We start from the raw sequence: 21,716 nt of genomic DNA, 5'->3' as shown, positions 1-21,716 counted from the left end.
TCCTTTTGAAAACTATGAACTATTTTTACAGACTACTTTGTATTGGTAACAGGACACCCGAGTAAAATGCAGCGCAGGAAGTCCGTACTTAACGAAGTGACAAAACGTGAATAAGTTCAAGGGGTATGAAAACTTTTACACGGTGCCGCAATTTTAAACCGTCGGTCCCAGTGCAGTCATTTAGCTCCCGGGCTACCGGCAAGAAAGACCCTTTTCATTAAAAATGAACACTAATGACATCAAAATTGGTCTCGTTCAGAATCTCCCAAAGCGCCGTAAGAATTTCCGGTTATCCTCGTGAACCAGGGTAAGTTTAATGTGCGTAATAAAGAGCAAAATGAGTGAAAGGTTTGTCTTTTGGGGGCAGTTAAAAAACCCCCCAAAAACCCGGCAGCTCCAGGACACTGCAGACTTAAGACGCAGCTGGTTTCAGGTACAAGTGTGAAGCGAACTGCGTTAATGACGGAGCCACGATTTGGTCAACATGGAAAACGGGAATTACAGTAAATTTACAGGTCGTTGCCAAGTGATGCTGCGGTGCCAGCTTCTTTGTTGTGACATTCTATCACGCGCTCACATGCTCGGATGGAAAAAAAGTGTATTCAAAATGTGATTAAAGTAACAAAAAAATCTGCTGTGGAAACAATCACACACACACACAAGTATAAACTTAAGAAGAAAACAGAGTAATGGCAAAATTTTATTATGAATATACCTCATTTGACATCAACTTTTCTCTCCCGGGATGTTCAATTTGTTCATTTACCCCTCGCCCCCCCATTTGATTTACATGTTCTTTTTCGAAACAACCTCCACAACGTAAGTACAGTTGCCGGAGACTCTTTGTCCACGAGTGCCAAAGCTGAGTCACACAGGGAGTGACTTGATGGCTCCATCCATCAAGAATATTCTCTAAGAATAAAATGGCACAATAGACATTGATAAAACCCCCCCAAAAAAACTCAGAAAGCAAACAAAACGATCCACAAAGCAGTCGTCAAAATTCCAGAAGGAAGAAGGCAAACCCACATGATCTGTATAGAGAGCACCAACAGAATCAGATACATTTTATACCACACTGAGTTTATATTGTTCCTGAGGTGACAGCATCTGATTTTAGCTAAACTAATTTAATAAATACATCGTTTTCCTGCCAAAAATGACTTGACAAACCATGCCAGCATTCTTAGCCCAATACCTACAACTTGTACGTACTTTATTTTAAATGTACTGAATGTGAGTCTTGTTTATTATTCCTACATGGAAGAATATAAATTGACAATTTTTTTTAAATATAGAATTTGTTTGGATAGTATTTAATCAAAAACAGTCTGTTATATGTGGAAGTGTTGTGGAGGCAAGTTGACAAGAGCCTGTGGTTTCACGGTAGTTGGGAATAAGATGAACATCAAAAACATGTCAAGGTCAAATGTCAGCGTTCGAATGATACTTTGTCATATTAAGACATTAAATTATCTATAACAGAGTTCCTGTCCAAACTCCTCATATTTGTTTAAATTTTAAGTTAATGGTGTAGCTCAAATTTGTGCAATTCCTTAAAATTCTAGCCTATTTTTGCACGCGGTTTGCTAAATTTACTATAAGTTGCCCAAGCTATTTTGTGGAAGCTAGTTATTTTTTCTTTCACCATAAAATGTACATTTTCACCCTTGATCATGATGTCCATAGTGAAAGACTATTTTGATTTGTGCAGCTTCCAGCGTCTGTGTCAGATGCTGCTCCTCAGAAGACGCGTTTACAGAGAGCAGTCAAAACACAAGTCATTGTTTTTTATTTTAAAATGTTCAAAGAAAGGCTCCAAGCAGGAGAGCAAGCTTTTTTAATTCTATCTGCACACAATTAACTACAACAGCACTAGAACGTTTTGATAGGTTAGTCATATCAAAACATGAAAAAAAAAAAAACAAGCTAAGATTAATGTAGCCTTTCAGCAAACTACTCCGCATGCACGTAGAGATAGACATCGAGACTTAAGAGGTTCTTCTCAGAGACGTATCTCGTCACGTCAAAGGAAACGGAGGAAACTGAATTGTCCAGAACATAGGGAGTAATTTCATTTGGACAAAAACAGCACTAATCAATACAGGCTTATTGGGATGACATGAAGTGTCACCTTACTGCACTACGAAGCAGGGCTTAATTAAAGTTAATTGCATAAAGTAAGACTTATCAGCAAATATCTACACTACACATAACTTGAAAATTACATTTTTGAGAATAAAGTAAATCCTGTCAAGAGACATCTGTAATCTGCAATGTCCAATGTCTCTGTCTACTTGTAGTAAATTTGAGGGATTAACACAACACTAGAAAGCTTGTTTTAGTGTCATTTGGTGTATTAGTGGCATGGGCAATGGGGCAGATAAGAGCAGGTTTACATGATAAAGCGCAAAACTTTCAGTCTATATGATATTCAGACTAATTAAAAATACACTTTAAGGCAAGACTGAGTACACACTGGTACTGGCACTATGACATCTTTGGTAGAAAGGAGGTAGTCTTTAATAGACAGCTGTATGTAAAGCCAGGAAACTTAAGAAAATCAACAAAGGTGATTCTTATCTGAGTGGGTAGAAAATATAATTCTATACAGCATTTACTGGAGAGTGTAGCAATGTAATAGAAAACAAACATGTCCAGAAGGTATGATTCTGCTGATTTTGTGTCAATATCACATAAATAGGCTGTATTAGGAGGTGGTAGAAGTTTAACACCATGCTTGAGAAGTCCGAAGGAGTTGTCAGGAAATGTTTACAGCTAAATATTAACTGTAATATTAAATATTAACTGTAATATTTATTACAAGGCAAAACATAAAACAAGTTTCCAGTCTTCCATAGCCTTTTAGAAAAGAACCAAAGCAAAATTAAACCTTTTTTTTAATCTGCACCGCTATTGTTTTCAACACAGCCATGAAAAGACAAAACTCCTCATATTTGTTTAAATTTTAAGTTAATGGTGTAGCTCAAATTTGTGCAATTTGAGCTACACCAAAGCTCAAATCGGTGTAGCTCAAATTGTAGCTACTAGCTACAGCTACTAGCTGTAGCTAACAGCTAGTTAGCTGTAGCTGTCAAGCTACAGCTAACTAGCTGTAGCTTGACAGCTAGTTGATTAGCTAGTTGCTAGCTAAAAAACAAAACAAAAAATATGTACAACGTTAAGTTAATTTAAAAAGCGCAACATAGCAAACTATTACATAAAAGCAAAGTAGCAATTTTGCTTTTATGCTAGTTTTTTTTTTTTAATGGTATAGTTAAGCATGTTCTCCATTGCAGATTAGCATGTTAGCCAGAGCATGTAAACAAGTTAGCACTGAAACAGTGCTTCTACCAGAACTTTAAACTTCATAGTGATGCTAAAAACTAGTCATATGGTATCATGAAGTTTTTGTCTTGAGGGTTTCACTTGTAATGGAGGGAAACCCATCAGCGCTTACCCAAGTTTAAGAAATAAATCACAAGAAAACCTTTAGATAGCTACCATTTTATATCTGAGAAACAATTGCTCAATTTCTAGTTTGTAGAAAATGGGCTAAATCACTGGTATGGTGTATCAATCATGGAAGGTATCGGTCAGTTTGATTGAACAGTGCATCTAAACGTCATTAGTCAGGATTTTTTTTTTTGTATGCAGTAAAGCCAAATGCTGTCTCCTCAACAGGAGGGCAGTATTAGCTGATCATATCTTGTTATACAGTGGATAAATGCTCGACAACAACGATATAATGCTTTTCCAAGGCTACACATTTTAAAACAGCAGAAGCACACCGGATTTTATCAGCCATCTCCATGCAGCACAGGGATATAATTTCAGATACTTGAGTCGTGCCTCAGTAACATTGCATAAAAGCTATATCATAACAGGTTCTCCACAAGAGAATACAAGTTCAACTATATGGCACTTCCTGATAGTTGAAGAGGTGAATAGATACAATTGTAACCACACTGCTGTTGTTAGAAGGCTAAAGTTACAGAGAATGCCTTCAGGATCAAAAGTGCACCTCAAACAGCCTTTAAAGTGGATGATTATACGAGTTTTGGTTTTATGATAATGCCAAAATCTTACTCATCTGCCGCCAACAAAATGTTTGTCACACAGAAATGAAATCCTTGCTTATGAAGTTTTGACTGAAAATCAAAAGATGCTCATGATTAATTATGAAACAAAGCAAATTGTCTAACTTTTTTTTTTTTTTTAGATCAGCACATAAAAATGATTACTGCACACACGCATCGGAACATAAACTTATACTTGCACACAGATACCCTGGCTTTGTTTCAAGTGCATGACAAACCGTTGTTTTTTTTAAGTTTTTCCCCCCCCAGAGTGGATATTTTACAACGTAATCAGATTCTGTTTCTAACAGAATATCTGATGTAAAATGTCAACAGGAGGGATCATTTTCAAATGTAACCACACTGGCAGCGTCAGTTATTTTATATGCATCAGTTCCGCAGGGACATCAACAAATTCCTGATTCTCAAACTGCAAGTAAAGCAATGGATAAGTATCAAGTGAAGTTTTTTTTCTTTTTTCTTTAAAAAGAACGCTTTCATGCGGAGAATTTGAAGCTTGGTTATGATGCATGACTTCCAGCCCGTTTGGGGCATATTCCACAAATCCTCCCGATGTTACAAATAGATAAATTAGCAACCAAAAACAAATCATTTCCGACACGCTTAGACTTGTGGGAAGCCCAGATTTCCAATGTGGCTCTCAAAGGCCGACACTTGATTTGTTTCCACTCGAGAAGCTGGCAGATTTGTTTGGCTTGGAAGCAGTTTTTTGATCAACTAGTGCATTCATGAAATTAATAAATTCTTCTAAAAAGAAAATAAGATCATGCTTCTGTTTACTTTTACAGTGACCTCAATCAAACATTTGTTTTTAAATATATGGTTGTATTTTGCATATACTCGGTGTCTGGAAAATGTATTTATGAGCCTTGAATTTTGCCACATTTCGTCACAGTGCAAATCACAAACATCTATGTATCCGATTGTGAATTTATTTGACGTGCCACTGTAAAGTAGCGTACAGATGAGGTGGAAGGAAGCAGAAACAAAACGTTTCTTCACAAAACTAAATGTATCTCCATAAGTATTCAGAACACTAATGCGATATCTGTAGGTGAAAACCAAAGTTCGAGGCGTACAAGAAATTTGACGGGGCATGTAACAAATGTAAGAACAAGGCACAAAAAAACTAAAATATCCTAAACAGCAGCAGCTCGTTTTTGAAAAAAATGAAAGGAGCAATCAAAAGGATTAAGAATGCTGATGCACTGTAGGCAATTTAAAGAAACAGAAACAGCATGTAACTACAAGCAACAAGCAAATTATTAGAATACTCAATTTAATCTGTTAAATGGACCAATTGCTAAACTCCTGACAAACCTAAATTAAAACATGGTTCATTAAGTGGTAGCTATGTTAATAATCAAAGTGAACTTACTTTGCCTTTCTTAAAAAAAACATTTTCTGGACAGTTGGAAGTGTTGCTCTGTTTCTGAATGCAGAACTCTTGCTACCTCTGAGAAACATTTGCAACTTTCAAACATTAAAAAAAAGAACCCAGAACAATTTAAGACTTCTTTTTTTTTTTCTGTCCTCCATTGAATTTCCAGGGAGGGATCAGTTTTGGAAACAGGGCTGTTAAATAACTGGAGACCAAATGCACTTGAATTTAAATTCAGACAGTAAAATTATACAGTGACAGCAAAAAATAAATAAATGTACCCCTCATGACCACAGAAAATGTCACTTACACCTCATTCAGATTCTTTAATGCATCAACCCTGTACAGACACTTCACTCAAATAACCAACAGTACACTCCATTTAGCAGCTACAGTCTACAGAGGGTTTGTCAGAGTCACGCAGTCCACATGGCACTAGACATTTTGTCCACTGAGCCTCAGAGGACACAAGCCGGACGTCTCCTGATTGGTTTAATGTGCGCAATGGCAAAGATTACCCTGGAACAATCCTAAAAACAAAGCAAAAACCAAGGCAGAAAATTCAAACACGTAACTCCAGAGCTAATTTCAAAAATTAACTCGAACGTTAAAACTCCACACCCATAAACAAGCGCTCTCTGCGGCAGTACAAGAGTTGGCTTCTGTGAATGAATGTCGCTAAGGATATAGTTTCCGCTCGGGAGACGGGTTATGCCAGCAAAAGAACGTCGGACTGTAAGAGACACCGTGGAAATGTGGGATTCTCTTGAAGTATCTCTAGGACAATAATAAAAAAAATATATGTACGACTTTGCTTCTACTGTAGAAAGTTGAAAACCAGAATAAAAACTAAGTACTGCAAGTCATTTCTTAACGTTTATTCTCTCTAAGGGTAATATTCTTCTCGGCATCTTTAATAGTCAAGCCACTCCACTCACGATGTATGCCAACAGTTATGCCACTGAACCAATGCTTGAAACGATCTCTTTCAGAGACAAACAGATTGTGTTTTGAAAATTGGCGATCACGGTGAATCTCTTCATTTCTCAGGAGAAGAAACGAGAGTCATAGTTGACGTCCAATCCCTTTACCCTTTGTCCTCTGGTAAATGTTTTCGTCCACATCACCCAAATGAAGACACTTTGAGAACACCCTGAAAACAAAAATAACTTCAGTCTCTTCTTCTTTTTATTTATTTATTCTTTTTTTTGTTTGTTTCGAGCGGCTGTTTGCTTTGGGTGGCAGCTCTGGATGCTGGTAGCCATGTTGTTGTTGATCTGGAGGGAGGCTAGAGATCATGTTTTTCTGAGGTCATGATGGGATGGCATGGTGCCTGGAATCAGTCACAGCCCAGAGCGACACCACCTGAATGACCACCATCAGCCAAAGCGAGGGGGTCAGGCCGGACACCCCGCCACAGTCTGGGTCCTCCTCCTGGGAGGAAGAAGAAGAAGAAGAAAAAAAAACTTATAACGTTATAAAATAACTGTTTAAACTTGCTGTGTTGAATCACACTTTCAAGCTATTGCTGTACAGTGAAGGAGTGGTAACTATAACTTGGAGTGGATGAACTCAAATTCCAACATTGTAGCCAGTAAACAGTAAATCTGCAGCTGTAAAGCTAAACTGAATATATAATGAATCTGGAGAATCGTCACTATTTGCCATATTTCATTGGCAAATTTCCATTGTGCCAATGTAACAATTGTAGACTATAATTCCTGGGTTGTCATCCATGTTCTTAAGAGCACACTTTCCTGAGTTCTTATATGTTTGACTACTTCATCACGCTGATCATCACTCAATAAGTCGTTGGGTTACCGTATTTTCCGCACTATACGGCGCACCGGATTATAAGGCGCACCTTCAATGAATGGCTGATTTTAAAACTTTTTTCATATATAAGGCACACCGCATTATAAGGCGCGTAGAATAGACGCTACAGTAGAGGCTGGAGTTACATTATGCATCCACTAGATGGAGCTGCACTAAACGGAATGTCAACAAAACAGTCCGTCTCCGGTCGGCGAGGAGAGCCTTCCGCGACTGGGCCGGGGCGTGGCCGGACGATGTTCACCCTTCTCCGTTCGCGCACAGCATGTTTGTGGAGAACGCGGTGCTAAATGACCTGCAGACGACCTGATTCTAGACGGTCGGTAGGTAGATAGGTCAGTCAAACTTCATTAAAAGATCACAAACCAGCGTTCTGACAACTATCCCAGCATGCACCGCGTGCTTCTTCTTCTACCGGCGGCTGCTTGCCGTAGTTGCATGACCTGTTGTGGCTCAATATTGGTCCATATATAAGGCGCACCGGATTATAAGGCGCACTGTCGACTTTTGAGGACCTTGAAGGTGCGCCTTATAGTGCGGAAAATACGGTATTTAAAATGTTTTCACGTGTGATGTAGCAGAAAAAAACAAAAAGAAAAGCCGTGGGACTGTAGGACTGAGGAGCTGTTGCGGATGTAGACCAGGGGTCTGCAACTCCTGCCGTTGACGGCCGGTATCCTGCAACGTTTGGATGCTCCTTCTGTCATTAACAAAAATGCATTCATTTTTGTTAATGAATGCATTTCATTAACCTGAAGCCTTGTTTCACAAAGTCTTGTGACCAAGACTTTGTAAAAATTGCTGAGATACCAAGGCGGTACTTCAGCCTTTTGATTCAGGTGTGTTAGAGATGTGTTAGGATCCAAAAGTCACAGGACACCAGCCTTCGGGGACTGGAGAACGTTGCAGACAAACGAGGATTTTGGTGGAGTGACACAAATCATGAATGAGTGTGACGTCCTACAGTTACCCCTGAGCCATACAAATCACAACTTGTATCAATGACATCACTTGTGTAACGACACCTACCTGGGACAGAGTGAGCGTTCTAAACGTGTTTCTGCCAAAGGCTAAATGTTTGCAGGCATTTCCTCTCCAACAGCTTCCGACATTGTTCTCATTGGTTCTTTAAATTTCTTTGGTAGCTTTTAACAATAAAAAACGTTCAAGATGATGGGGATTTGTGAGTTAAGACACCAGTTCACTACTTTTACTGTGTAAGCAAATATGCTAAACAAATGCTAGCTTAGGCGCCATTATAAATAAGGTTGAAATTAAATACCGCAACTTGAGACTGAACCTCCTTATGTTCCCGATAGACAAACTTTCTGTCTATAGGGAATTAGAAAAGTATCAGTTTTATAATTCTAATCAGAGGCAGTGCATTGAGGAGGACAAGTAAAACATGAAACAAAAATGTTGAACCTGAATCTGAAAACGTGAAAAACTGTACGTCATACCTCTAAGCTCTATCAAAGGCGTGTAAGTACTTCTTTCAAACTACTCGATCTGTAGGCATACCACGGTGAAAGCAAATTTGGAAGCTTTTTGGCAAATGGAAACCAAGTCGAGAAACATTAAGAGAGTCGCATGAATATCTGGATGCAAATGAGAGGTGAGTGATCTGTTTCTGCTGGTGTCTGGGTACGTCAAGAGTCACTAGAGGCGCAGGAGTCTCTGCATCTCGAGACAGATAATGATAGATGAGGAAAGATACAAAGAGCATGGTGCGCAGTTCAAAGTCAGGTGAGATGGGGAACATATTGAGGAGAGACAGACAGAGACAGGGAGGTGAAGTCAGACAGTAGTATAATATGAGCGAGTGACAGGCGATGAGGACAAGTGTGGGAAAACAATGGAAAAAGGCATGAAGTCATGGAATGGAGTGGCTATTTGAAAAAAGCAGGAGAGGAGATAAGGGTAGGAAAACAAACTGAGGACTGGAAACAAGACTACACGACACGAAAGCCAAAAACGGTTGGGTTCAGTGTCGGAAAATAACAGGACGTTCATGAGAGACAAAGAACTTGCTTTACGCGACTGACCCGAGACAGCACATGAACAGTGGCAGCAGTAACATGAGCAGAGAGGAAGCCAATGGGGAGCCAGCGCTCCTTCGGCACATGGCCTCATCCTAACCATCAACAGACAATCACAAAGCAGGACAGAGAGAAAGCAGAGAACGTGAATCATACAGCAAAAGGTCAAAGTTAGAAATCAAACATAAGCAGAAAAAAACTCCAGAGTGAAAGAAGCATATCAAAAAAAAAAAGAAAGTCAGATGCGTTCAATTAAGAGGCAATAAGAGTTAGTGCGTGGGTGAGTGTTTGCATTTGTGTGAGTGAGAGAGACAAAGCAGGCGTAGGAGATCATTTGTGAGAATGTCAAACTGACACTGGAAAAAGGACTATAGAATCAAAATAAACGGAGCGCTCCGGCCTTGAGGTTTCACACGCTAAGACTCTGTGCAGCTCAGAAAAAATGTTTTTTTGGCCTAGATATTCATTCATTCCTAGAACATCCGACTGTCTCTGCATGGGAGACCTTCACACGGACCTCTCTTTAGGGAAACAAGGAAGTGTGACGTGCACCAGGTAGAGATATTAGTGACTGAATGCTGCCACGGGTGGGATTCTTCCACGATATACTCAGCAAAAACGTAACTTGGGGAATTTCTTCTTTTCCAGTAAAAAACATTATTCTGGAATTTAGTTCGTTCTCTCTAATTTGTTGCTATTCTTTTCATTTTTGGGGGGGTGGAAAGTCAAAAAGGCAACAGTATTTTTATTTTTTTTTACTTTTGTCTATATTAGGGTTCCTATACCTCGTCATGTCAAGATTACACACTTTTACAGACTTAAAAAACCCCCAGAATTCTCAGTCCATTTTAAACCAAAGCCCCTTTAGGCTTAATTTCTTTTTTAGTGAGCTAAAAATCTTTTACTGAGCTGATTTTTACTCATCTAAAGCATAAAAATAAAGAGGAAGAAGACATTTTTTTCTATGTGACATATTCCTACAATTGTAAGCCTTTAAATAAGCAACTTGTATATAAAAATGCCTGAAATAAAAGTGGTGTGTGGATGGATGGACGAAGCAACCAACAGATTGATGATGGTAGGATGAATAGAGGAACAAACTTGATTTTTGCATGTTTAACTTATATAATCAATCTCTGATAACTTGAATGCATGGAGGACAAACTAGATGAACAAAGTTGATGCAAGAACTGTAATGTGTATCTTTTCAATTTCTATTTCCAATGTTTCAATGAGAGTTTCTAACATCTATGAATCAGCTGCGGATGAAATTACAAATTTGAAACTGGGAAACTGCAGAACTACTCACCGGGAGTTATCACCTGGACCTGCACTTCCACTCAACTCTGTGGCAAGTTCTAGTGTCTTTCAACAGCTCACAAACTCACCATAGGTCTTGATTTACCTTAACTGCCCTCATATGTCCTATTTCCTGCAGCATCAGACAGCTATAAACCCACCGTTTACAGAACACCGCTGTTTAAGCTATTTCGAAATGTGTGCCATTAAAAACGAAGGAAAAACTTCAATAAAACAAGAGAAACAAAAACAATCGCCGTGTGCCATTCTTCTAAAGATTGTCCTTCTTACGAACTTTCTCTTTGGAAATTGTGCACGTCGAGGAAAAATTTACAGAAAATCAATACTTTTGAAGAAAAAAAAACAAACATTTGTCAGTGATCTCAAGAAAAAAAGATAATAAAAATAACTTACGTGCTCAGTTTTATCAAAGCAAACTATTGGGCCTTTCCTGTAGCGAGGACTGAGAGCCATTTCACAAGGATCCGGCCCAGCAGCTAAGAGAGTCAAGATATAAGAAACCATAACAGCTAAAGAGTGATTCAGCAAAAAAAAAAAAAAAAAAATCCATTCTCTTCATATGGAAAGCTGTGATTGCAGCAGACGTCGCTACAAACCAAATAACCTGAAAGAACATTAAATATTTAAAACATGGATTTTGAGCACATTGCTCAATATCTCCATGACGTGGCAGCCGTTTTCAACTCTATTGGGTTTTCCAAGAAGCTCCTTCCATAATTGAATGCAGGCTGGAGTGTTTGAAAGATCATCTTAGATTTGTTTGTAAGCTACTTGGCAGACTGATCCCTCGGCCATGTGCTTCACAGACAAAGACACAAAGCAGGCCAATGGGAAGTTTGTGCTAATTTGGAAAAGTCAGTTGTGGCGGGAAATTATTGCTCTTATTACGGTCGCCGAGTCTGCTAATTCATAACTGCATCCAAACACGGCCGTCTTTGCACAAGTTTTTCTCAAACACCTGCCCACTGAATTAAATGCACACACACTCTGCCGTATAAAGTTTTTTTTTCTTTTTTTTTTTTTTTAAAGGATACACTGCTTTTCATCCTGCACTAACGGCCCCAATCCACATGACTGGCTGTTGCCTTGTTGTCTGTCGCTAATGATTAAGACCAGGTTTGTATTTGGCACCTTCTCAGCGAGGTATTGCCTAGAAAAAGAGAAGACACACAGAAGAGAGATGAGAGCACTTTTTTCAACTTAAGTCCAGGAAAGACACAGTCTCACTCAAACATCCTCACAGGAGATGTGGGAAGTGGAATATTTAACCCAAAACGGATACAGAGGAAGATGCAGGAATGGCGCCTTGCGGGACTAACACTACTAGAACTGATTGCAACTCAAAACAACAACATCATGGATAAAAATAAACCTAGGATACGTTGTGTGACGCACTTTACCTGGTGGAGTTTGCACACTCAAATAAGCCTCCAAAGGATGACTCATTGTTCTCAAAGAAGTACTGCGTTTGCTCTGTGATGCACACCTCCTTAGACATCGCATCCGACACTTGATCGTCCGTTTCAGCTGCCGGGTGATTTGAAAGCGTGTAGAGATTGGACTTTATTGGTATGATTAAAAAATTACAGCAATATAATCAACTTAGATAACAACACATATGTGCAGACAGACTTTCAACCAGCAGACTGAAGACGGGTCTGCAAATTCTGATTCCTGTAGCCAATATGTTATTTTCTATGGACAAATACGCTCCCTTTTTCTGAAACCAAAATTATGCCTGCAAAAAAACAAAAAACAAAATAAAAACATGTGCTCCCTGCACACGTCTGCTTGTAAAATTCAGTCGAGACACATATTTTAAGTGGCAACAGGAAACTTACTTCAAAACTGTGTTTTATTAAACCAAAACTGGATCCACATGGCAGGAAAGAGAATTAATCCAACAAGGGAACATCTTCATCACAAAACAGACGAGCCTGCTCTCCGGGCTTTGTTCTGAAGTCGTTTGCGATCTGTCATTTCTGATACTTCACTTGTATCCGCACAAAACCCGGCACCTCATGTATCTCTGCTTCGCATGTGCGACAACTGAATCTACCCCAAGGGGAGGGTTTGATTGAGTTTACCAAGTTTATTTTCAACAGCAAAAAAAAGTTTAAGGCCAATTAGTTCTTTTGTCCAAAAGCAATACGTGACCCTTTTACAAGCCAATTACGTCTGACGGTTGAGTTCTGAGCCATAGTCTAACTTAAAGCTTCAAAGCCCCTTTTAATGAATCAAAAACTCAGATTTAAAGTTAAGAAAGCATCTTAAAGATTAAATCAAATGCACTCACCTGCATCCAGAAAATTTGGGAATGTGACGCTGACCAGCAACTGCTGTACAATTGACCTAAATCCAAAGGCAAGAGTTCAAAAGACACAGAATATTAAGCAATCGAAATATCTCAACCAATTCAAAGGTGCATCTCAATGTCACCAATTTAAAAGTATCACCAGAATAATGGGCTTCCTATCAAAATAGGACACACATATTTTAGGAATGGTGTCCATACAGATAATTGGAAAAAAAAAAAACAACTAATAAAAAATAAAATAAAAATTGGGTAGTTGTAGCTCATTCTAATTGCTGCTCCAAGAGTCCTGGCCCCACCAGGGGAAAAAAAATCTGATTACTAACCCCTAAATCACCGCACCGACTATTTGTAAAATAATAAAGTTGGTTTGTAAGGCTCTGAATGCAGGCCTCAATACATCTCAATTGATGGTCAAGTATGAACCATATGGACCCCCCTCAGGTTATCAGAGACCTGTTTTGTGTTCCCAGGGCCAAATACAAACCAGGTGAGGCAGCATTTAGTTTCCATGGTCCTGAGTTACAGGATAAATCCCCTGAAAACATGAAATGAGCAGAAACTGATGGCTCCTTTAAATCAGGACCAAAAACATTTTTCATCAGTTTATTCTTACCGGCCTTGTTATTTGTTCATTATGTGCTTTTCATTGTTCTTTTGTGTTTTCCTTTGGCCTTACAGCTATACTTTTAATGCACTGCTTTAATATGGTTTAGTTAGTAATATCAAAATCAAATCTTTTGAGAAACTGAATTTGGGGGTTTTATTGGCTGGAAAGCCCATAGATATCAAAATTAACAGCTAAAGATAATAATAATAGAACAATTTCGTTCTACATGCAAGTTCCACTTCGTGACATTCTACTTTTTGATTTGGTTATTTGTTGCGATTTACCTGCAAATTCACAACAAAATTTTGCACGCAAGTAAAAGTCGTCCAAACCAAACTGCAAGCTAGCAACAAAGTTGACTCAAAGGCCCAATTGCATCTTTTTTCTAATTAAAAACACATGAATGTGAGGCTTTGGCCGTGAATATAGCCGCACTGTCTGTGGCCTTCAAATTCAGCTTTACAGGACATATTGTAATACAAGCTGGTGATGACATCAAGACAGTGGGACGGAGCATAAATCAATGGAAGATTTTGTGGAATGTCAACCATCTTGGGAACAATTTATCTATGAAACAGATGCTATACTGTATGTGCATTTGGAGGAACAAATCCTTGGCTGCTTTTCATTAAGAACTGGACTGAAGGATTTACAATGTTGGCTTTAAGATGTTTGAATTTGTATGAAAAAAGGGGGACGGAGGGGAGGATGAATCTAATTGTATCCATATTAGGGAAAAATAAACTAAAAATGACTCACCAGGCTGCAGCTGTCGCCCACCATCCCAGATTCAATATATCTGCTATTGTGGGCTAGAAGAGGCACGGGGAAACAAATATCAAAAAACAGATAGTGAATGAAGAGCTTAACAAATCATCCTAGGCACATCCTGTTTATTTTCACAGTGGCTGCGCAGATTTACAAGGCACAAATACCGACAGGCCCTGCCAAAGAGTTTTATTTTCTTCTCTTCTCTGAGGAAATTAGAGCGCAGTTCTCCTGAACAGATGCGCGAGTAAATATGCAAACAAAGCACCGGCAAGAAAACAAAGTAGCCAATGGGTTGAGGGAAAGAGCCAACATGCTGCTTTGATTAGGGTTAGCATGCGAGGGCCTTGTTTTGGAGAGTCGCCGCCGTACTCCTGCACTCCAGTTGATGGCAGGTTGAGTCATCTAGGAGTTTTTAAACCGACCGTGTTAGAGGCATCACCCGCCGCTGATGGGGCCCCTTTGATCACTAAATATGCCTTTCATCCTATCCTGATCAATCGAGTGTTTCATACACACTCTAGGTCAGGACGGGAAATTGCACATTTTCATCTGTCCATTGATGAGGACGGTAAACACTAACTTTTTTTTTTTTTTTTTGTCTTTCCCAGGAATCAGCTTTTGTCTAAACCTTGAAGCACCCGGAGAAACCTCGTCCGTCGCTGTGATCTCTGCATGCAATCTGCGCCGTTTCACTCCCAATTTGCGCGTTCTGGAAGTGATGTAAAGCGGTACCTGTTTCTGCATTTCTCCATGTGTTACTCAAGCACATTAGACCACCTAATCTCGTTACTGTAACAGCAACTCCCACTCAAACACTTTTCACCATGTTTCTCCACTCCCCCCCCCCATTTGCTATATCCAGATTTATGGCTCCCTGGCGACTGATGACCTTTGTGTGTGTGAGAGCGGGCAAATATAAGTTCAAATATAAGCTACGCTTACATTCGTCTCTCCGTTCATGCATGCAAATTAGTAAAAAAGAACATGTATGGATACGGAAAGGTGTGAACACGGCCCCGTGTGTTTTGCGTGGACGGTCTCTGGCTTGTGTAACTCACCACATAAATGGAGCGCAGGCCTGCAGCCGCTTTGCTGTCTCTCTTGGGCTCGCAGAGAGACTGGTAGTCGTAGGTGCTCTTGGCGGTGAACAGCGACGAGTTGACCAGAGTTCTCATGAGGTCAGGGTCGATGACACCAAAGAAACAGCCGATCTAAAGAGTTGGGAAGAGGGAGAAAGCGGTTTCCTTTCGGTATTCGCTTCGCTCTCGATGGAGAGTGCAGGGTTCATGGCACGGAGTTTTTTTTAAAAAGAAACGTGATTCCAAACAAAAACAGAGTAGAAGACTGAAAATTTGCCTCGGGCCCAGAGGCAAAGTCTCCTGGTGTGTGACTGCGTGACCTCAAAACTTATAGGGGAAAACAATTTCAGAAACAAAGGCCAATTAAATTGTTTTGGAATGAGAAAAACACCTATAAAGTACACCTTGTAGAAAAACTCGACTTTACTGAGACCGAGAATTCACGATCTATGAACTTCTTCACATTTTACTTTCTTTTAAGGAAGGTTTTTTTGCAAGTAAGAACTCCAGATTGTGGTGTGCAGGACGGGAATATTCTGCAGAGTTATCATCACTCTCTTGGATACTTCCTTGATTATCACTGAATTTACCCTGCCTGTCAGTTCAGTTGTTTAACAATTCTGTAGCCCTGTCATCCTCTTTCCACTTTAGGATGAAAAATATGAGACGTTCAAAGCCAAGGTTGCCGTCGAAAGAAGTATTGATCCTTTGTATTTCTACTTTGAGGCTCAGCACAACTTTGTCTTATGACGTACAATTCCAGTTCAAAAAAAAAAAAAAAGTGGAAGTTTGCAGTTCTGAGTAAATGTTAAAGCATTACAGCAATTTCCTTAAGACAATGTATATCCAGCATGGTTGAACAGGGATTTCACAGACACTAAAACCAGGATGACAGACTTCATTACAATATAGTGAAAACAGTCCATCAAGCAGCTGTAATCTCAGAGGTGTGACATGACCGCGTGTTCGAAAGTGTTTAAGTACTCATGTATCCAGGTGGGAGCTCCCACATACAGTAAGTATCTTGTTGCACATGTGCTTAAGTGCATGTGTGAGCACTTTAGGAAATGCAAACTATCCTTTCCCTTCCACTTTGTGGGGTCACTGTTAACAAGCGGCCCCTCCACACAAGCTTTCCACTTTCTAGGCAAACGATGTATAAATCTTCCGATCCATAAGGTAACGAGAGCCTTCTACTCTTTCTCAGCGCAGCAACAGAAAATAATGAATTAACGATCTCAGCCTCGCCGGCTGCAGACTCCCAGAAGGTACTTAGGGGTATGAAAAGGAATGAGCTGGGGAGAGAAAGTCATAAAGAGGGAAAGAAGTTTTGCTCCTCAAGGAAATATGATTGAGCGCGCACAGGCCTCTACAAACAAGGCTGCTGGCTTTTTAGTACGGCTGCCAAACATCAGAGGACAGCTGATTTATCCAACGGACACCCAGCCCTGATTAGGACAGAGTCAAAGCTGCATGGAGGAAAAAAAACAACAAAAAAAAAAACATTTTCTCAAATGACATCAGGGGTCCACTGTTGGCGTTTAGCACGAGAAAACAGGGGTGTTGTCTGTGTGTTTTCTGTGGTTGCGTTGGCGCGTGTGTGTGTGTCAGATGGGTCAAATTCCATTGAAGAGGCTTGAGGGGTACAAATGTTTGCATTTCGAAAGGCAAACTGGTGCTAAATGACATTTAGCTCAACTAAAAACAGAGGTTAAATTAGTACAGTTGTTGAAGACTAAAGTTGTTGATTTTTGTGGATGTCTTGATATAAAAATTGACCAAACTAAAAAATACAACCTGATGTGGACGTGAATTAAATTATTCGTGTCTATTTTAAATGGCCTATAAATAATCGATCTATCTAATAACGTAATAATAGTGATATTTACGCTGCAAAAACACAAAATCTTACAAAGTATTTTTGGTGTAGCTTCTAGTACAAATGTCTTAGCACATTTGAAATGAGATAACTCTGCTACGATGTCAAGCAATTCTGAGTTAAAATACTAAGGCCCACCTGGTTAAGATAGTCCTCCTGATTGGACATCACCAGGAATCCGCCGTCATCCAGAATGACACAGTCTATGTACTGAAATCACAGAACTGATTACGCAGACGCGCCACTATGTTGTTTGAAACACTCCCAAAAAATAAAAGCCGCCCTTACCGGATCACCTTTCTTACAACCACAGATTTCATCCTTGCACTTTGAAGACAGAGAAACGGAAAAGGGTCAAACGTCGACGCCGAGCTATGCTGGAACGCTTTCATGCCGATAAACATCTACTTACATTCATCCTGTAAGTGATGTTGATGAAGCTCTCCATCCACGCATAGATGTCCAACTTCACACCAACAACTGAGCAAAAGAAAAAAAAAAAGAAAAAAGAAGAGAAATGATACAAAATCCAGACATCCTAGATCATAACCGGTCCCCCTGTGTCAACTTTACCTCTTTGAACCTGAAAATTAAATTTGGCTAAAGATCACAGGCGATGAGATGACTTGATGTGTGGTTTGTGTATGTGTGTTAGAGAGCGGGGAGAAACAGACGAATGAGGGGTGGCGGTTATGAAATAAGAGTGCGACTGTGGATGATAAAACTGTGGTTGCAAATGTCGGTGTGTAACAAGAGGCGCCGCTGTTAAGTAGAGGCTTAAAAAAAAAATCATGTTTAAACATTAGAATGCTGCTTACCAGCTGGTTTGAGCGTAATGTTGTGAATCTCGAGGTTTACTGCTCGGCTCACGAGGACATCCCTGTCACTTTCTGCGCGAAGGAGACAGGAAAGTTTATCATTTTTTAACAAGCATCTCTTTCGAAAGCCACCCTGATCATATAGTGCCTGATATTCGACAGGTTTACCGGTGCAGGGTGTTGGCGTAAAGATGTACACGTCGTTGTCCAAACTTCGCTTGTAGAAGCTCGACTCGTAGGTCTCTGCTTCTTCCTTCCAGTCCAGCCCGGAGCTGTTGGACATGCGAGCACACGATGAAATCCAAATTCTGCTTTTTAAAAAAAATTATTTAAATTTTATGTTCTTGCAATCCCGTTGCAGTTAATTTACGTTACGTAGTACACAGTAGTACCTTCAGTTATTCATGAATTCTTTAAGACGATATGCTTTTAATTTTCTAAACTTTAGTTCAAGAAATTTTGGTAAGAAGAGAAAATGCCTTTACCTATGACTACTTTGTGAATAAGAAAACACATTTAAAAGCTGATGATGTTGAAGTTTTCCTGACTTATTAGTCAGGGCACAGAAAAATCAGCATCAAAATATAAACACTTTACAGCAACATCAAAAGATTCAGTAATTCACCTTCACACAGGTGCTATATTAACCTACTGTCATTCAGAAATGTCAATCAACTGGAAAAAAAAAAAAGTGTTTGTGAATCTTATTTCCTATATACCTTTTCGGGAAGACGCGAGTGATTCCTCCGTCAGTCGCAACAAATCTGGCAGTAACACCCTGCCTGACAAGCAGGGAAAATGCAGCTATAAGAACATGGTAACAAAAACCTGGAATATGTTTTATGCATGCCTGACATTTACTGGTGATGTTGAAATATTCAAACCATCTGTATCGCCAAACAGCAAATACGACCGCTTTTTACTCACTGCAACTCATTCTGCTTCCAGATCTTGATCAGATCAGAGGTGATGCCGGCATCAAGGAGAAGCCGGTTTACAAGCTCCACATTACCTAAGCGGGGGGGAAAAAAGTATATTACTTGAAATGACTGAAGAGTAATTACAGATATTGGAAAAAATGATGACATGGATTAATAAATAAATAAATAAATAAAGAGTGAGCTTTAAACAGAACACAAACATTTTCTGCAATTTCCAGGCAACCAAAATAAACCTCAGGACTAACCCAACACCCAAAGGCTCAAAAGAGAGCAAAGTTACAGGGGGGAGGGAAAACCCCAAAAAACTTTGCAATTCAAAATTCTGTCGTGTAGGTGGTGAAGTGGTGCAGGTGTAAAGAATACTTTTGCAGACATCCAACAAGACCACATGACAAACATAAGAGGCGATAAAAGGGATTGCCCCTTTTTTGGCCGCTCCTGGCTCTTTGAACCCACCACCGACCCGCTCCAGTCCATAAACGTCAGGGTTCGCCGATACACCTCCGCCGCCGCCACCTCCCCCAGTCTTTATGGCACGCCTCACACATCAGACAGAACAGCTGGTGTAACACTTTGGTCCCCTCCGAGCCCACCATCCAGTGGTTTTCATTAGGGATTCTTTATTGAAGGCAGCCCAGGAATTCCTAATGTACTTCTTCGCCACTGCAGTGGCTTAACCGCGTAAAGCGTGTAACGATTCCTGAGCCGCCAATCCTCCACATGGGCCGTGCTCCTCTCCCTCCCTTGTGGTTCTCTGTGGACTCCATTAAACTAGCAGCTAATAACGGTGGAGGTAATAATTCAACTGGGTGAAAAGTTTTATTGGATTGATCATGTTGAGATGTTTGAAGTAGTCCTTAAATGCAAACCATCAAATTAAACAATGGAACGCAATAAAAGAGCCCTTTTATAAATGCCCGGGGAGCGTTTTGCTTTGCTCAATGCGCCAACAAATGGGTAATTCATATCAATGAGAGTATGCCAGAGAGGGTAAGGATGGTAATGCGTTGGTCAGATGTCACGGGGAAGGTCCGTCGGACCTGATTTGTGTTTTATTGCTCTGCTCGCACTCTGGGCTGCATGTGTCCTGCTCTTTTTCACAAACACACAGTAATTGGATGAGGTCGAGCGGCTACAGGAGGGGTGTGGGAGGCATATAACTGGTGGATGGCGTGTGTGTGAGCGAGAAAGCCTGCGTGTGTGTCACAGCTAAGCCGATGTGCCTCACACATGTGCAGCCAGGCATGTGATGGTCAAATGTTTGGAGTTAGCATCAAATAGGTAACATGAAGGGAAGGGGGCAGGGGGGGGTTTCCACATTACAAAGCTTTGCCAGGTCATGCACACCAAACCATCCGGCCAAAGCTCAGTGGAATGACAGATTTGGGAGCATGGTCACTTGGAGAACTCGCATTAAATGTTTATTGCTGAAAGTAAGATGGCAGGGATTTATTCGCGTCGCTAAAGCAAACGTGGCAAAGATAAATTCCAAAAGTTTTGGTCACACCATTTCCCATTTTATCTTGTTTTATGTGGGAAATGTCACAAAATGGCACATCACTGTGAAATGACAGAAAATGGAATATGTTTAGAAAAAAAACATATGCATAAACATCTGAAAATTATTTCAAGCAATTGATTTCATCAGACATCCACAACTCAGGTGGACAAATCCACAAATCTGGCCTTTGAAGAAGAGTAAGAACAAAACTGATTGGTGAATTCAAATCCAGTCTCACGCCATGTAGGGCAGATGGCAAATGTGGAAGAAGGTGATGAAACTATAAACTTTTTGGTTTACTTCCCAAAAGTGTGGGATGACCAAAAAAAAAAAAAAAAAATCTTCACATAATACTCGACATGACTGGTATTTGCAAAGTGGCCAGTCCAGGAGCAGCATTCATTTTCCTTGGCACTGACCAACTGCATTCCCAAGAACAGAGATAAGGAAGACCGTAGATGTTGCCAAGGCAGTCTCCACTGTGTGTATTTATGCAGATTAAACATATATTTGGCGTTTGAACTATTAAAATAGACAGTTGTAAAGGTTTTCATAGGGATTGTGGTCCCCGACAACCACAAATACTCAAGTCTTTGGGAAGGCTTCTTTACAGTATCTCTCCATCCAATCTGACTGAGCTTCAACAACTTTGAAAAGAGGATTGAAAAAATATGTGATGACTTAGATGCAGAAAGCTGGTGCTGCAACGATTGCAACAAAAAGAGAGCCTACAAAAGTTGGACACGTCTCCATCGGCAGTGTGTTCCTCGCTGTGTGGGCAAGAATGTGGAGGGCCCCGTGCACGCGAGGGCTATGACTGACGCTTCGATGATGTCATTTACTACATTTTGTTGGTCTATGCTTGTTGATGTTGCACAATAAAGTGTGAAAAGGCTTCCTCGTGCACTGCTGAAAAGAGCATGATTGCACTTACACATAGGGTTGTTTGGAGTCTTTGTGTCTATATAATTGTTGAAGTCCATCAGGTACTCTGTGTTGTTCGTCTTCTTGTCAGGCGGCTTCAAGTCTTTGCAGTACATCCTGAGGAAAACAGAATCAAAGGTGTAGGGTATACTCAGTCAAAGCAGTCCAGTCGGGAGTGAAAGCAGGATTTACATGTGTTGCATGTA

General features: G+C 40.1%; 1 protein-coding gene across 3 annotated transcripts in view; it reads right to left on the bottom strand.

Moving 5' to 3' along the window:
* Nucleotides 1–686: 686 nt before the first annotated feature.
* The window catches only part of cacna2d1a (calcium voltage-gated channel auxiliary subunit alpha2delta 1a), an 82,073-nt gene continuing 61,043 nt past the window's right edge, over nucleotides 687–21,716 (bottom strand). For 2 of the 3 annotated variants that reach the window (XM_088003433.1, XM_088003432.1), the window contains 14 exons: nucleotides 21,521–21,627; nucleotides 19,072–19,156; nucleotides 18,864–18,926; nucleotides 18,145–18,416; nucleotides 17,739–17,806; nucleotides 17,615–17,653; nucleotides 17,465–17,536; nucleotides 15,427–15,579; nucleotides 14,357–14,409; nucleotides 12,970–13,025; nucleotides 12,074–12,200; nucleotides 11,708–11,823; nucleotides 11,067–11,149; nucleotides 687–6,915 (listed from right to left, as the gene is read on the bottom strand). In XM_088003433.1, the coding sequence (XP_087859559.1) occupies nucleotides 6,793–6,915; nucleotides 11,067–11,149; nucleotides 11,708–11,823; nucleotides 12,074–12,200; nucleotides 12,970–13,025; nucleotides 14,357–14,409; nucleotides 15,427–15,579; nucleotides 17,465–17,536; nucleotides 17,615–17,653; nucleotides 17,739–17,806; nucleotides 18,145–18,416; nucleotides 18,864–18,926; nucleotides 19,072–19,156; nucleotides 21,521–21,627 (1,417 nt within the window). In that variant the 3' untranslated portion in view covers nucleotides 687–6,792. The remainder of the gene's footprint in view (nucleotides 6,916–11,066; nucleotides 11,150–11,707; nucleotides 11,824–12,073; nucleotides 12,201–12,969; nucleotides 13,026–14,356; nucleotides 14,410–15,426; nucleotides 15,580–17,464; nucleotides 17,537–17,614; nucleotides 17,654–17,738; nucleotides 17,807–18,144; nucleotides 18,417–18,863; nucleotides 18,927–19,071; nucleotides 19,157–21,520; nucleotides 21,628–21,716) is intronic. The other variant, XM_014982418.2, reaches the window with a different exon arrangement.

Source organism: Poecilia mexicana, unplaced genomic scaffold (assembly GCF_051168715.1).
Source record: "Poecilia mexicana isolate PSO_F unplaced genomic scaffold, ASM5116871v1 scaffold_23, whole genome shotgun sequence".
NCBI classification, from domain to species: domain Eukaryota; kingdom Metazoa; phylum Chordata; class Actinopteri; order Cyprinodontiformes; family Poeciliidae; genus Poecilia; species Poecilia mexicana.
This window is presented reverse-complemented; position numbering and strand designations above follow the sequence as displayed.